The sequence below is a fragment of the Phyllostomus discolor genome, chromosome 12, assembly GCF_004126475.2.
Source record: "Phyllostomus discolor isolate MPI-MPIP mPhyDis1 chromosome 12, mPhyDis1.pri.v3, whole genome shotgun sequence".
Classification (NCBI taxonomy): domain Eukaryota; kingdom Metazoa; phylum Chordata; class Mammalia; order Chiroptera; family Phyllostomidae; genus Phyllostomus; species Phyllostomus discolor.
The window spans coordinates 830373-844181 of record NC_040914.2 but is presented as its reverse complement, the minus strand read 5'-3'; the positions used below and the strand labels follow the sequence as shown (position 1 = coordinate 844181).

At 36.7% G+C, this 13809-nt stretch overlaps 1 protein-coding gene across 3 annotated transcripts in view; it reads left to right on the top strand.

Moving 5' to 3' along the window:
* The window catches only part of LOC114510854 (zinc finger protein 850-like), a 40985-nt gene extending 28220 nt beyond the window's left edge, over nucleotides 1-12765 (top strand). For 2 of the 3 annotated variants that reach the window (XM_028529339.2, XM_036012881.1), the window contains exon 5: nucleotides 11360-12765. In XM_028529339.2, the coding sequence (XP_028385140.1) occupies nucleotides 11360-12552 (1193 nt within the window). In that variant the 3' untranslated portion in view covers nucleotides 12553-12765. The remainder of the gene's footprint in view (nucleotides 1-11359) is intronic. The other variant, XM_036012882.1, reaches the window with a different exon arrangement.
* The last annotated feature ends 1044 nt before the right edge of the window (nucleotides 12766-13809 follow it).

Genomic DNA, 13809 nt, shown 5'->3' with positions numbered 1-13809 from the left:
TCGTGGACTCTCTCAAATTTGGTAATTGACTAGACCAACTCATACAACTCAGGAACCTAATACTATATCTATGATTAGTTTTATTATAGTGTAAGAATACCAGCAAAAGGATTAGAACCAGCAAAAGGAAGAGACACAGGGCAGAATCTAGGAGGGTTCCACAGGTGAAGTTTCCATGTCCTCAGGGGTGCATTTTCCTGTCATTCATGCATGACAATACGGAGTGTGGCAAAAGTAGGTTTACACCTAGGAGTTTGCAAAACACAGAGTTTATTCTTACAGTATTATTTTCTACGTGAACAATGATAAACCTACTTCTGCCTTACCCCGGACGTATGGAATATTGCCAGTCCAGGATGTCCTCCTGAACTTGAGCATCCAAAGTTTTTGATTGAGGCTTAATTACATAGGCATGATTGATTAAGTTATTGCACATATGGTTGAACTTAATGTCCAGCTTTCTTCCTTTCTGTGGAAGCTGATTTCATCTGACTCATGCACCCAACCCTTTAATCATATAATTCATCTTTCTGGCATGGGCAACCCCCACCAGGAATCACTGAGTAAACATAAATTGTCAAGTGTGGTCCAAGGGCATCACTCTGAAAACAAAGATACTCCTATACTTGGGTTAATTCCAGGATCTAGGAGAAATGCCTGACCTCTTTTAGGGAAAGTTAATTATTTTCACTACATAATAGTGAATGTAAAATTGTACTATATTTTTAGTTTTTATTAATTAGGCTTAACATTTATTTATTTATTTATTTTTTAGAGAGGGAAGGCAGGGAGAAAGAGAGAGAGAGAGAAACGTCAATGTGCGGTTGCTCAGGGCCGTGGCCTGCAACCCAGGCATGTGCCCTGACTGGGAATCGAACCTGCGACACTTTGGTTCGCAGCCAGTGCTCAATCCACTGAGCTATGCCAGCCAGGGCTAACATTTTTTAAGTATATTTGCTATTTATACTTTTTACATGAAATTTTGCCATCTTTGTCACTAGGCTGTTTAAGTTATTTTCTTAATACTTAATTATTTTGATAGGAGTCATTTATTTATTTACATAAAATTATAAAATGAATAATCAAATTTATTACCATGTTAACTTCTTCGAGTATAAATTCATTGGCATTAAGTTCATTCACATTGTTGTACAATCATCACTGCATTCAACTGCAGAATTTTTTCATCTCTCAAAATGAAACTATTCCCTCATTAAATAATAACTCCCAATTCCTTTCTCCCCTGTATCTGTGAATTTCAGTACTCTAGGGAACTCATGTGAGTTGAATCATACAATGTTTGTCCTTTCATGTATGACTTATTTTACTTTACTTACCTCAAGTAAAGTGTCCTCAAGGTTCATCTATGTTGTAGCATGTGTCAGAAGTTTCTTTTTAAGGCTGAATAATATTCTGTTGTATACATTTACTGTATTTTATCTATCCATTCATTCATTGATGGAGTTGCTTCTATCTTTTGGCTATTGCAAATAATGCTGCTAAGAACATGGTGTACAAATATCTCTTTAAGTTTCTGCTTTTAAGATTTTGGGCAGATACCCAGAAGTAGAATTGTTGGATCATATGGTAATTGTATGTTTAATTTTTTGAGGAACTGCTATACTGTCTGTTAGATCAGGATTGCTCCAGAAACCAGACAGATGCAGCAAGCTAAGGAGCAGGGTTCATTAGCAGAGAATAAGAGGGAAAAGTGGAGCCAACTAAGGGAGGTTGGGACTCGTGGGGGAAAGTGGGTCAACCTAGGGAGGTTGGGGAGCCAACCAAGGGAGGTTAAGATTTGCTTGGTTGTTCTTAGGGCAAGGTTTTTAAGTGCAAAAACCCGAGAAGGGTAACTGATTGGCGTGTCAGAGTGATTGGCTAGAGCTGGTTGCTGGGTGCCATTTCTGCTGATCATTGTTCTTGATACATCTTGTCAGCCTCATGTTAAAGCTGCATCCTGTTATGCAGGCTAGGCCAACCCCAGACCCTAATCTTAGCCAGGTATCTGTTTGTCCTGGGCAAGGTTGGCAGGCAGTTTCCCAGGCAGGCATTGTCCCAGGCTAGTTTCCCACAATACAGTTTTCCTGCCCGGTGATTTCCATTCCTCCTAGGCCTACGTAGGTCTGCCACTTTCACATTGAATGTACCATTTTATATTCTCATCAGCATTGCACAAAGGTTTTGATTTCTCTGCATTCTTAGTAATATTTATTTATTTTTTAAATAATAGCCATTCTAATGGGCATGAGGTGGTATCTCATTGTGGTTTGAATTTGTGTTTCCCTAATGATTAATGATGTTGAGCATTATTTCATGTGCTTATTATCTATTTGTATATCTTTGGAGAAATAGCTATTCAAGTCCTTTGCCAATTTTAATATTGGATTGTTTGTTTTTCTGTTGTTTACTTGTAGAAATTCTTTGTATATTCTGGGTATATAATCCCTTATTGGATATGTAATTTGCAAGTGTTTTCTTTTATTTTGTGGGTAGCCTTTCATTCTGTTGATGGTGTATCTTAGTCCATTTGAGCTTTTATAACAAAGTGCCATAGACTGGGTAGCTCGTAAACAATAACATTTATTTCTCAGTGTTCTGGAGGCTAGAAGTTCAAGATTATGGTACCAGCATGCCCTCTCTTTCTGTTTTATAACTGCTGCCTTCTCACTGTGTCCTCATGTTGTGAAAGGGCCAGTGATTTCTGTGGAGACTCTTTTATAAGGCAGTAATCTCATTTTTGAGGGCTCTACCACACGACCTCAGCACCCTCCGGAGGTGGGGGAAACATAAAATTCAGACCACAGCATGGTGTTCTTTGATGCTCAAAATTTAACATTATTTTTCTTTTTTTGTATGACTTTTGCTGTCATGTCTAGGAAATCCCTGCCATATCCAATCTCATAAGTCTTTCCTCTCTGTTTTCTTCTAAGAGTTTTGTAGTTTTAGCTCTTGATTTCTTGATCTGTTGATTTCCAGTTTTATTTCATTGTGATTGGAAAAGATACTTAATATAATTTCAGTGTCTTCAAATTTATAAAGGGTTGTTTTGTGGCTTTGAAGTGTTTTTCTGGGCTTCCTGGGAGATAGTTTTTATTGACTATTTTCCCTCCATGTCCCTTGCCCCAATACACACAAACACACACACACACACACACACACACTTATGGTTTGAGTATTTTTGTTGAAAATATGACATTTCAAATAATATAATATAGCAACTTCAATCCTTCCAGGAATTGTTAATGCTGTTTTTATTTTTTTCTTTAAAATTTATTTGTTTAGTGACTTGTTTGGACTAATTCTGTAGTCTGTTTTCCTACAGTGTGTGGCCATTGATGTTTCTGCTCAGTTTCTTTTATTCTTTTTTAAAAATATATTTTATTGACTATGCTATTACAGTTGTCCCATTTCCCCCTTCATTCCCCTCCACCCCCTCTGCCAATCACATTCCCCCCCCTTTAGTTCATGTCCATGTGTCATACTTATTTTAGCTTCTACATTTTCCATACTGTTCTTGCCCTCCCCCTGTCTATTTTCTACCTACCATCTATGCTGCTTATTCTCTGTACCTTTTCCCCTTCTCTCCTCCTGCCACTCCCCTGTCGCTAACCCTCCATGTGATCTCCATACATTTCTGTAGTTCTGTTCCTGTTCTAGTTGTTTGCTTAGTTTCTTTTTGTTTTTGTTTTAGGTGTGGTTGTTAATAGTTGTGAGTTTGCTGTCATTTTACTGTACATGTTTTTTATCTTCTTTTTCTTAGATAAATCCCTTTAACATTTCATATAATAAGGGCTTGGTGATGATGAACTCCTTGAACTTGACCTTATCTGAGAAGCATTTTATCTGCCCTTCCATTCTAAATGAAAGGTTTGCTGGATAGAACAATCTTGGATTGTAGGTCCTTGCCTTTCATGACTTGGAATACTTCTTTCCAGCCCCTTTTTTCCTGCAAGGTCTCTTTTGAGAAATCAGCTGACAGTCTGATGGGAACTCCTTTGTAGGTTACTGTCTCCTTATCTCTTGCTGCTTCTACGATTCTCTCCTTCATTTTTGCCTTGGCTAATGTAATTATGATGTGTCTTGGTATGTTCCTCCTTGGGTCCAACTTTTTTGGGACTCTCTGAGCTTTCTGGAAGTCTATTTCCTTTGCCAGATTAGGGAAGTTCTCCTTGATTATTTCTTCAAATAACTTTTCCACTTGTTGCTCTTCCCCTTCCCCTTCTGGTACCCCTGTAATTCGGATGTTGGACTGTTTAAAGGTATCCTGGAGATTCCTAGGCCTCTCCTCATTTTTTTTTGAATTCTTGTTTCTTCCTTCTTTTGTGTTTGGTTGTTTCTTTCTTCTTTCTGGTCCACTCCATTGATTTGAGTCCCAGTTTCCTTCCCATCACTATTGGTTCCCTGTACATTTTCCTTCATTTCACTTAGTGTAGCCTTCATTTTTTCATCTAATTTGTGACCAAATTCAACCAATTCTGTGAGCCTCTTGATCACCAGTGCTTTGAACCATGCATCTGATAGGTTGGCTAACTCTTCGTTGCTTAATTGTATTTGTTCTGGAGCTTTGATCTGTTCTTTCATTTGGGCCATTTTTTTTTTTTTGTCTTGTGGCCCCTGTTATGTAGTGAGGGGTGGAGCCTTAGGTGCTCACCAGGGTGTGGCAACCCACGTTGCTGGATTGTCACACAGTATGTGGGGGTGGAACCTGAGAGGGAACAATGATGCTTGCTCTGCTCTCTGTTGGATCCCAGTCCCCTCTACTGCTTCCCCCAAACAAACTGGGCCCTTCTGGTGCTGATTCCCATGTGGGTGGGCCTGTGTACATTCTAGGACCCTGAGGGTCTCTCCAGTGCACTCTCCTGTGAGGCTGGGAGTCTCTCCCTGTGCCTCAACCCCTGCAGGTGTTTTCAATTGGTGTTTTGAGGCCTTATTTCGTGGGCTCTGGGACCCTGGGCTGCACAGTCTGTCTCTCTTCCCAGTTTCACCTGGTTTATCTGCATGGGAATGTGGGACCACCAGGTGTGTGCACCACCAGTGCACAGCCGCCTGGTGTGCAGTGCCTCACTTCACAATTGCCACCCTGTGCCCGGGTTCTGCCTGCTGCTGCCTGCACACCCAGGCCTTCCCACTGCCATCTTGTGCACCTGGGGTGCCTTGCGCGCCCAATGTCACTGCTTTTTGTGGCGCATCCCCTCTCCACCCAGCCGTCTGACTCTGTCCCACCTACTGGTCTGGATGAATGTGTCTATTTTAACTCCTTCGTTGTCGGACTTCCATACAGTTCAATTTTCTGTCAGTTCTGGTTGTTTTTTTCTTTCCAAATTATTGTTGTCCCTATCTTGGTTGTACGAGGAGGCACAGTGTGTCTACCTACGCCTCTGTCTTGGCTGGAAGTCCTTATTATTTTTATTTATGTGCCTAGAGGAAAGTTTTTACCCACTGACTTGTTTACTTTAGTGGCTATGGTATAATTCTAGTTTTCTGTTTGATCATGAGTAAGTTTTCATATAAAGTTTCAATATTATTGGCATTGAGTTTTATATTTACTTTATATATACTTTAATTAAATCTTTAAAATATGGAAGATAGGCAATGAAGATCTAACATCTTCATAATGAGTTCCAATAAAAGTGCAATGAACAATAATCAATAGAAATTATTCAAAATGACTTTATTATAATTATGAACAAAAGGATTGGAATTATGTTTTGTAACAGTTCACCATGTATCCAGAAAAAATTACATCTTTGGTATCCAGGCATAAAGTTACTTAAAAGTAAAAAATTAGATTGCTGTTTGATCTTTCTGTAGCAAAGCTTCATTACAGAAAACAATTTATATTTTTCCATTAAATTGTGAGCTAAGAATTTTACCTGTAGCCAAATTGTTAAGTACATACAGTAGCAGAGTATATTATTTTTGTAACTTCTTCCTGATGAATCCACTGGGAAATGAGCTTCAGAAAGACGAAATAGAGACATATCAACTTAAGGACTGATGGTGAGCATTAAATATACAATAATCTGTATATTTAACATCCAGTGGTATTATTAAGGGAGAGAGTATAGTTTTATTGTTTAGGTATAGTAGATACAGTATAATTCTCCAAAATGTAGTGTGAGAATGTGGAGAATATATGAATAAGTATAATAAGCTTGCAAATTATCTTATAGGTATTAACAGGGAGTAGTTACTTTGAATCAGAGGCTGGGTAGAGAGAAAAGAGGTTAGTAATTACTTTCAGTATTTCTCATAATAGAAAATCTGTAAAATAATAGCAAAAAAGAGAGAGAACAATAATTATATAAATTTATTACATAACCATAGGATCAAAACCTAAACTTTACTAAATATGAAAAGATGTACCTCAGAGTACATTATAAGTAAAAAAGTCTACAAATTGAAATACTGTATATAAAAGATAAGGATGTGTGCATGTTCAGGTGTTTATGTATCATAAATCAAAATGATAGCACAAGGACAAACACTGATTGTACTAAAGTATGCTACTATTTAAAACAGGGAGGATATTATAATTTTTTAGAAGTTTTCTTCAATTGTTACCTACAAGGGGAAGGAAAGAAGTAGGATGAAGAGGATTTCTTTGACTATACTTTGCTTTGTAGATTTGAGTTGTGAACTATATAAATTTCCTATACAATTTTAAAATAAATTTAGAAAAATTTCTGAAATCAAAAGAGAAGTGAAGCAATTCAATATTAATATGTATCCAATGCAAAGACAAAGAAACTAATGTCCCCCCTGCCAAAAAACCCCCTCTTCACCTTACATCATTTTTAGTAATAATATTAGTGGTAGAAGTATTGATATTGTTATTCTGAGAATATTGTGTATGTAGTGAGGGATAAAATGAATGAGCAATTTAGGTTGAGTCTTTGAAAACTGAGATTTTCAGTATGAGATAAAGGAAACACAGATGTAAGATTGGTAACATTAAGTAAAAACCATATAGCCCTGAATATGCATTGGAGGGATTATTTTGACCTAAACCTGTATTTTATCTTTAATTATATATCTTACAGAGTAAAAGAGACTTAAAGATATCAATCAGTTTTATATATAGATTTCATATCCATCCTGGTTCACACAAATGGAAAATCACTTATTTATAATTAAGTAATTAAATAGAATGACTAAATGGATATTTGATCTTATAGGTTTTTTAAAAGATTTTATTTATTTTTAGAAATAAATAAAGGGGAAGGGAGGGAGAAAGAAAGGGAGAGAAACATCAATGTCAACAATGTGTGGTTGCCTGTTACAGTCCCCCCACTGGGGACGGACCTGTCCTGCAACCCAGGCATGTGCCCTGACTGGGAATCAAACTTGTGACCCTTTGCTTGGCAGGCTGGTGGTGCTCAATCCACTGAGCTACACCTGTCAGGGCAGATATTTGGTCTTAAAGAATTGCTGTTAAATTTTTGGTATGATTACTATATTATTACACTTTTGCCAAAATGTCCTTGTCTTAGGGATTCATGCTGAAGTATTTCAAGATGAAATAACATGATGCCTGGAATTTGCTTCAAAATAATCTGGAGCCCTGGTTGGTGTAGCTCTGGACTGAGTGCAGGCCTACGAACCAAAGGGTCACTGGTCCTATTCTCAGTCAGGGAACATGCCTGGGTTGTGGGCCAGGTCCCCAGTAGGGGGCATATGAGAGGCCACACATTGATGTTTCTCTCCCTCTCTCCTTCCCTTCCCCTTTCTCTACAAATAAATAAAATAAAATCTTTTTAAAAATCTGTGGAATTTGCTGTGAGAAGTGAATGAATAAACAAAATTATAAGTTGGCAGTTGTTGAAGCTGAGTAATTGTTACATTGGTTTTTTTCCACTTAAATAAGTTTACTTTTTTTGTGTGGCAGACAATTTTAATGCAAAAATAAAAAATAGAGAGTGAGACAATAGGTGGATGGTGAAGTGGGAACTAACTATAGCAGGTCCTCAAATATTGTCATTTTGTTTTCTCTTTGTAGGAACTTAACTCTCATTTATATTAATAAGCCTGTGGTAAAATTGGTTTCATTATAGGTTGGTTTGCTTAAAGTCATCTGTGATGTTAAGTGAGGATTTATTGTATGAAATTTTGTAAAGCTAGGGACAAAGAAGTGATTTAGCTGCATGGGCAGGTCCTCTGATCAAGATCAAGGAAGTTGTGTATGTGTGCACTTTACAAGAGAATATATGGGAGTGTCTTTGTATGCTGATGGAACCAAAACAGGAGATCAGGAAAAATCCTTTTTGAAGGAGAAGGGGGTGTGAACTGCAGAAGCATATAAGAGAAGAGGTTATATCAGAGGTGATGTTCTTTAGTGCCCAATAGTGGTATTGGCCTTGGCAAGAGCACTTTATCAGCAGAGATAACAGACTATTGGAGTTTATGTACAAGTTGGTTGATTTGCTTACATAAAGGAAAATGTTCTCATTCTTTCTTTTCTTTTTCTCTCAGTGAAATAATCAGTATGGACATCAGTCATGAGATAGTTTTCAGGTTTTAGGAGAGAGAAAAGGTGGGGAATATTTTTCCCAGAGTGAAAGAATAAGAAATGTAGTAGGGATGAGGGGAAATACTGAGGGTGTACTTGAGTCGTGTGGTTATTAGTCAAGATGGTGTGTTTTTTACCAGGCATGTTTAACTACTCAGGTGGAGAAGAACAATGGGTGGGATTGGATTTACTCAGGGTTAGGAAGATGAATGCAAGTTAAGTTATAATGATGGACTGTGGAATTTAAGCTAGATTAGGCCATTGGGAATATAATTGACAGTAAAATTAACATTGCAGATAATTAGGGCATGAACGAGAGGATGATTATAGAATAATATTTACCTTTCTGCTTGAGTTTTGGAGGTCTGTGGTTTCTGATTTTTTTTTCATGCTTCATTTCTTTCACATTTGTCTTCTTTATGATAGACTTTTATGAAAAGCAGTGCAGGTGCGGAACAACTTAATATCATTTTCCTTGCTTAGTCCTCCTTCACCCTTTTTCCCTGAACCTTCTTTTGTAGTAATAAGAATGATAGTAACAACCACTTCTTGACTATGCCAGCTACTTTATATATATTATTTCTAATCTCCATAAGCTTATGGAACAAGTATTTCTATATTTATTACTATATGATGAAATGGAGATTGAAGTAGTTAAAAGTAATTTGTTTGTAACAGGTCATCATCAACAGAGTGTGGTATGAAATGCTAATCCCTCTGAATCCTGTTCTCACTGAATTTCATTACTGCTTTTTCTTTTATTCTGAACCATTTCTCAGCCTTTACTGTCAAATCATTCATTATTATAGACTTTGCCTGAGTTCCTTTCTGTATTATTTCAAGGACAATCTTTATAGCACCTGCACCAAATGATAGTTTCATTGTATCCACAAAACTTACCATACTGTAGTCATAGGGATATTTGTATTGTAATCATTCTATACTTACTCAACATTTTAGAATATTCTCAGTCTGTTCCATTATCTAGATTGCCATTCTCCATTATTTCCTTCATTTTACATCCAGTATACCCTTTGTTAATAGAGTTCCTAGTGTTCTACTTTACCCACTCATTCTATCAAACAGTTGGTGATCCTTACCTCCCAACATTCTCAGTTCCCTTTGCTTAATTAATATTACATAGGTCTTTTATTATGCTTTAAATATGTTAGGATGCCTGGGGGGGGGAATACAGTTTTCTGGGAAGTACAAATATAGTGGTCTTAGACAGACAGGAGTGGAAGGGAGACCCTGAGAAAGGACCTGGAGGAACAAAATAGAGTGTGTTTTGGAAGAAAGGGTAATACCACAAGTTTAAGTGAAGATTAAAAGAAAATGCACCTCAGTTCAGTAGTTGAAATAAGGAGACAGAAAGGATAGACATGACTATGCAGGGTGCATTAGTACAGGTGTATGTATAAATAGAGACATGGTTGGATAGATGAGTGGTTAGGTATATGTATTATTTTTCTATTTGCATCATTTAATCATCTAGCTTTGGTTGTAATTTTGTTAAGCCTCTGAGGGAAGTGATGAAGTAAAAAGCATATACAGGGACTGACACAAATAACTCCCCTTTTTATTTCAAAATCATTTATTACAAAATCATAGGCATGTAATTCTGTAACATAACAATATCACCCTTAAGCACACCACATAACATCTTAGGTGAAATGTTCAAATTAAAACTATACAGTATTACACCCATATTATTACCCTACCAACCACACTCAAGTAGGCCTTACTTCTGCCAGACCCTGTATTTTCAGTGATAGGGAAGAGGTTAAAATCAGGGACAAGTGCTTAGAACTATTCTATAATTATAAACACAAACTCGACAGATACATGCATATATCTGTATAATATTTCTCTTTATCCCTATAATAATCCCCTTTTATTAACCCATTAATTGAATGGATTAATTCATTCAATAAGCAGTTGAATGAATTAAGTAAACAATTCATTCATTTAAAAATTTATGGAAACCTATTATGAGTGAGATGTTAGTTATTCTGTGTTGAGAGATATGCCATTGTTCCTGCCCCTTAAGAGTTTTAACAGTAAGATAAAATATTACATATGAATAAATAAATGATTGTATAATTCTAAAATCCAGAAAACTGCAATGAGAAAGAATGAAGTGAATTTAAGTAGGATTATCTAGCTCAAACTTTCTAAGGAGGTAACTTTTCACCTGAGACTTATAGCATAATACAAAGCCAGCCATGCAAAGTATCAAGTTTAGAGAATTTCTAACAAGCTGAACGGTCTATGAAAACATTTGAAATGGTAAAGAGTTGGTTTATATCAGATGCTTGCAGGTGATGAATATTTCGTACATAATGAACTGTGAGAAGTGGGTTGAGATGTTGGATAGAATTTTGATTGAGATATGTCTAAGAAAAGATATGGAGGATCTCATAAGTTCCGGTAAGGTGTTTGGATGTTATTCTAAGTGTAGTTGGAAACCACTGAAAAATTCTAAATGGGATTCTTAAATTTTGTGCAACATCGGAATTAGCTAGTGGAGAGTGTTAAAAATAGGAAACCTAGGACCTATTGCTCTAAATTCTTATTTACTTGATATGAGTACGCTGACATTCAATTTTTAAAATAGACTATTTAGATGACTCTGATCTACACCTAAATTTAAAAACTACTGACTATACTTACTTTTCTAAGAACCCTCTTCATAGTTCTTAACTGTTTATGCTCTTGATCTCTTTTTCAAATTGAAGTCTATGTACACCATCTTCACTTATTAGGGACATTATTTTTATTTCTACCATAGAAGTTTTATTTCTCTCCAAAGAAGAAACACCACATGTTTACTTTCTGGTTATCTTTCAGGCTTGGAATTTGGATGCAAGATCAAGGAATTGTGTCTTCAAAAAGAAATCTGTGAAGTAACATCAGCCCAGTGGATGGTAATAGAAAAAAGTTATAGCCTTGTAGGCTCCAGTGTCAGAGATGACTGGGCATGCAAAGGCCAGTTTGAGAAACAAAAGATAAATCAGGGTGGACATCTGGGGCAAGCATTACTGACTTATGAAAAAATGCCAACTTGCAGCCTGAAGACATCTCTTGTTCTTCCTCAGCAAATTTTTCCTGGAGAGAAACTCTGTAAATTTAAAGAATGTGGAAAACCCTTCATTTATGGCTCAGGACGTATACGACAGCAAGGAATTCATGTTGGTGAGAAACCCTATAAATGTAAGGAATGTGGGAAGGTTTTTAGTCATTTTTCCTATCTTACTGAACATCAGAGAATTCATACTGGTGAGAAGCACTATGAATGTAAGGAATGTGGAAAAGCTTTTATTCGTGGCTCACATCTTATTCAACATCAGAGAATTCATGCAGATGAGAAACCCTATGAATGTCAGGACTGTGGGAGGGCCTTTAGACAATCTGCACACCTTACCCGACATCAAAGAATTCATACTGGTGATAAACCTTATAAATGTAAGGAATGTGGGAAGTCTTTTATTTGTGGCTCAGAACTCACTCGACATCAGAGAATTCACACTGGTGAGAAACCCTATGGTTGTAAGGAATGTGGTAAGGCATTTAGACTGCGTTCACAACTTGTTCAACATCAGCGTCTTCATAATGGTGAGAAATGTTATCAATGTAGGGAATGTGGAATGGCCTTTATTCGTAGTTCACAACTTACTGAACACCAGAGAATTCATCCTGGTATGAAACATTATGAATGTAGAGAATGTGGGAAGGCCTTTATTTGTGGTTCCCAGCTTTTTCAACATCACCAAATTCATACTGGTGAAAAGTCCTATGAATGTGCACAATGTGGGAGGGCCTTTATTTGTGCCTCACAACTTACTCAACATCAGCGAATTCATACTGCCAAGAAACCCTATAAATGCAAGGAATGTGGAAAGGCCTTTATTCGTGTCTCAGAACTTACCCGACATCATAGCATTCATACTGGTGAGAAACCCCATGAATGTAAGGAATGTGGAAAGGTCTTTAGACAGTGTGCACACCTTAATCAACATCTTAGAATTCATAATCTAATATAATTAATGTAGGAAACCCTTTATCTGCCTTTCATTTGTTGTAGCTCATCAGATTTCATGCTAGAGTAAAATACAGTTGATGTGGCAGTTCCTTTGACCTGATATTCAGTTTATTCAGAATCAGAACATTTAATGCTGAAAAAATGGGTAATGAACGTTGAAGAGTTTGTATTATAACTCAAACCTTGTTGAATTTTACAAATTCAGACTAGAAAATGTGGTGAATGAGAAAAGGCTGCTATTTACTATTATGTGCCATTAGGCAATTTAACTTCTCTGTGCTTAAATTTATTAATTGTTAAACTGTTGATGGTACCTATTTATAATAAAGAGTCTGACTCCAGTTTTGATGTTTGACCACTGACTTTTTAAGCTTTACCTTTCTCTGCACTTTGGCCCCACAACTGGACAGGCCCCTCTTCCTTTAGAGCCAGTGGGAAATTTAAATTTTGCAAATTTCAGTCCATATCCAGTTCTACCTCCTGGAGGTAGAACTATGAAAGCTGACCTTTTCCCTCCACCTACACAAGCTACCCCAGATATGTTTGTGCAGGCCCTGCTCTGCCCAGGCATCCCATTTGTGAGTAAGAAACTTTCAAAATCTCTTGATGTGTGGAGTGTCATCAGCCTCAACAATCAATATAAAATTGGGAGGGAGAGCAATCCCTGCTTTGTGGAGTGACCCTAAATTAATTTGTGTAGTTGGCAGGGCAATCTCTAGGCTATGACCGCCACTACCACTTTTTGGTTTGTTTTTAAAATGACTACCAAAATGCTCATAATTATAAAAATAATAAAATGCACAGGAATCACAAACATTACAACTTTTATATTGTATGCCACTGTGTGTAGAGCATTATGAATATTTCAGTTCTACTTTAGTTAAGCTATTCATACACTTTGACTTTTCAAGCCTTTTAAATCGAATACAAACATGACAAAATGGTACAATAATTGTTTCAACAACAGAACACATTCTCTTCCTCCTTGTTGTGAATTAATGTTTTCTGAAATTCAAGATGCATGTGCAATTAAAGGGGAAGACTTTGGTAACAAATAGTTTACAAGATAGCCATGTTTAGTTTTCAGACAAAAATGATAGCTTTCCATATGTATTGATATAACCAAAATTCTGAGGGATATTTTTTAAAAAATCCCCTGAGTATTTTGGTCTAATGCTTCAGTCCCTTGAAATTCATAAGCTTTACAAAAGGATATAAAATGAAAATTTTTCTAGTGGTTAACACTGGGCAGGTCTAG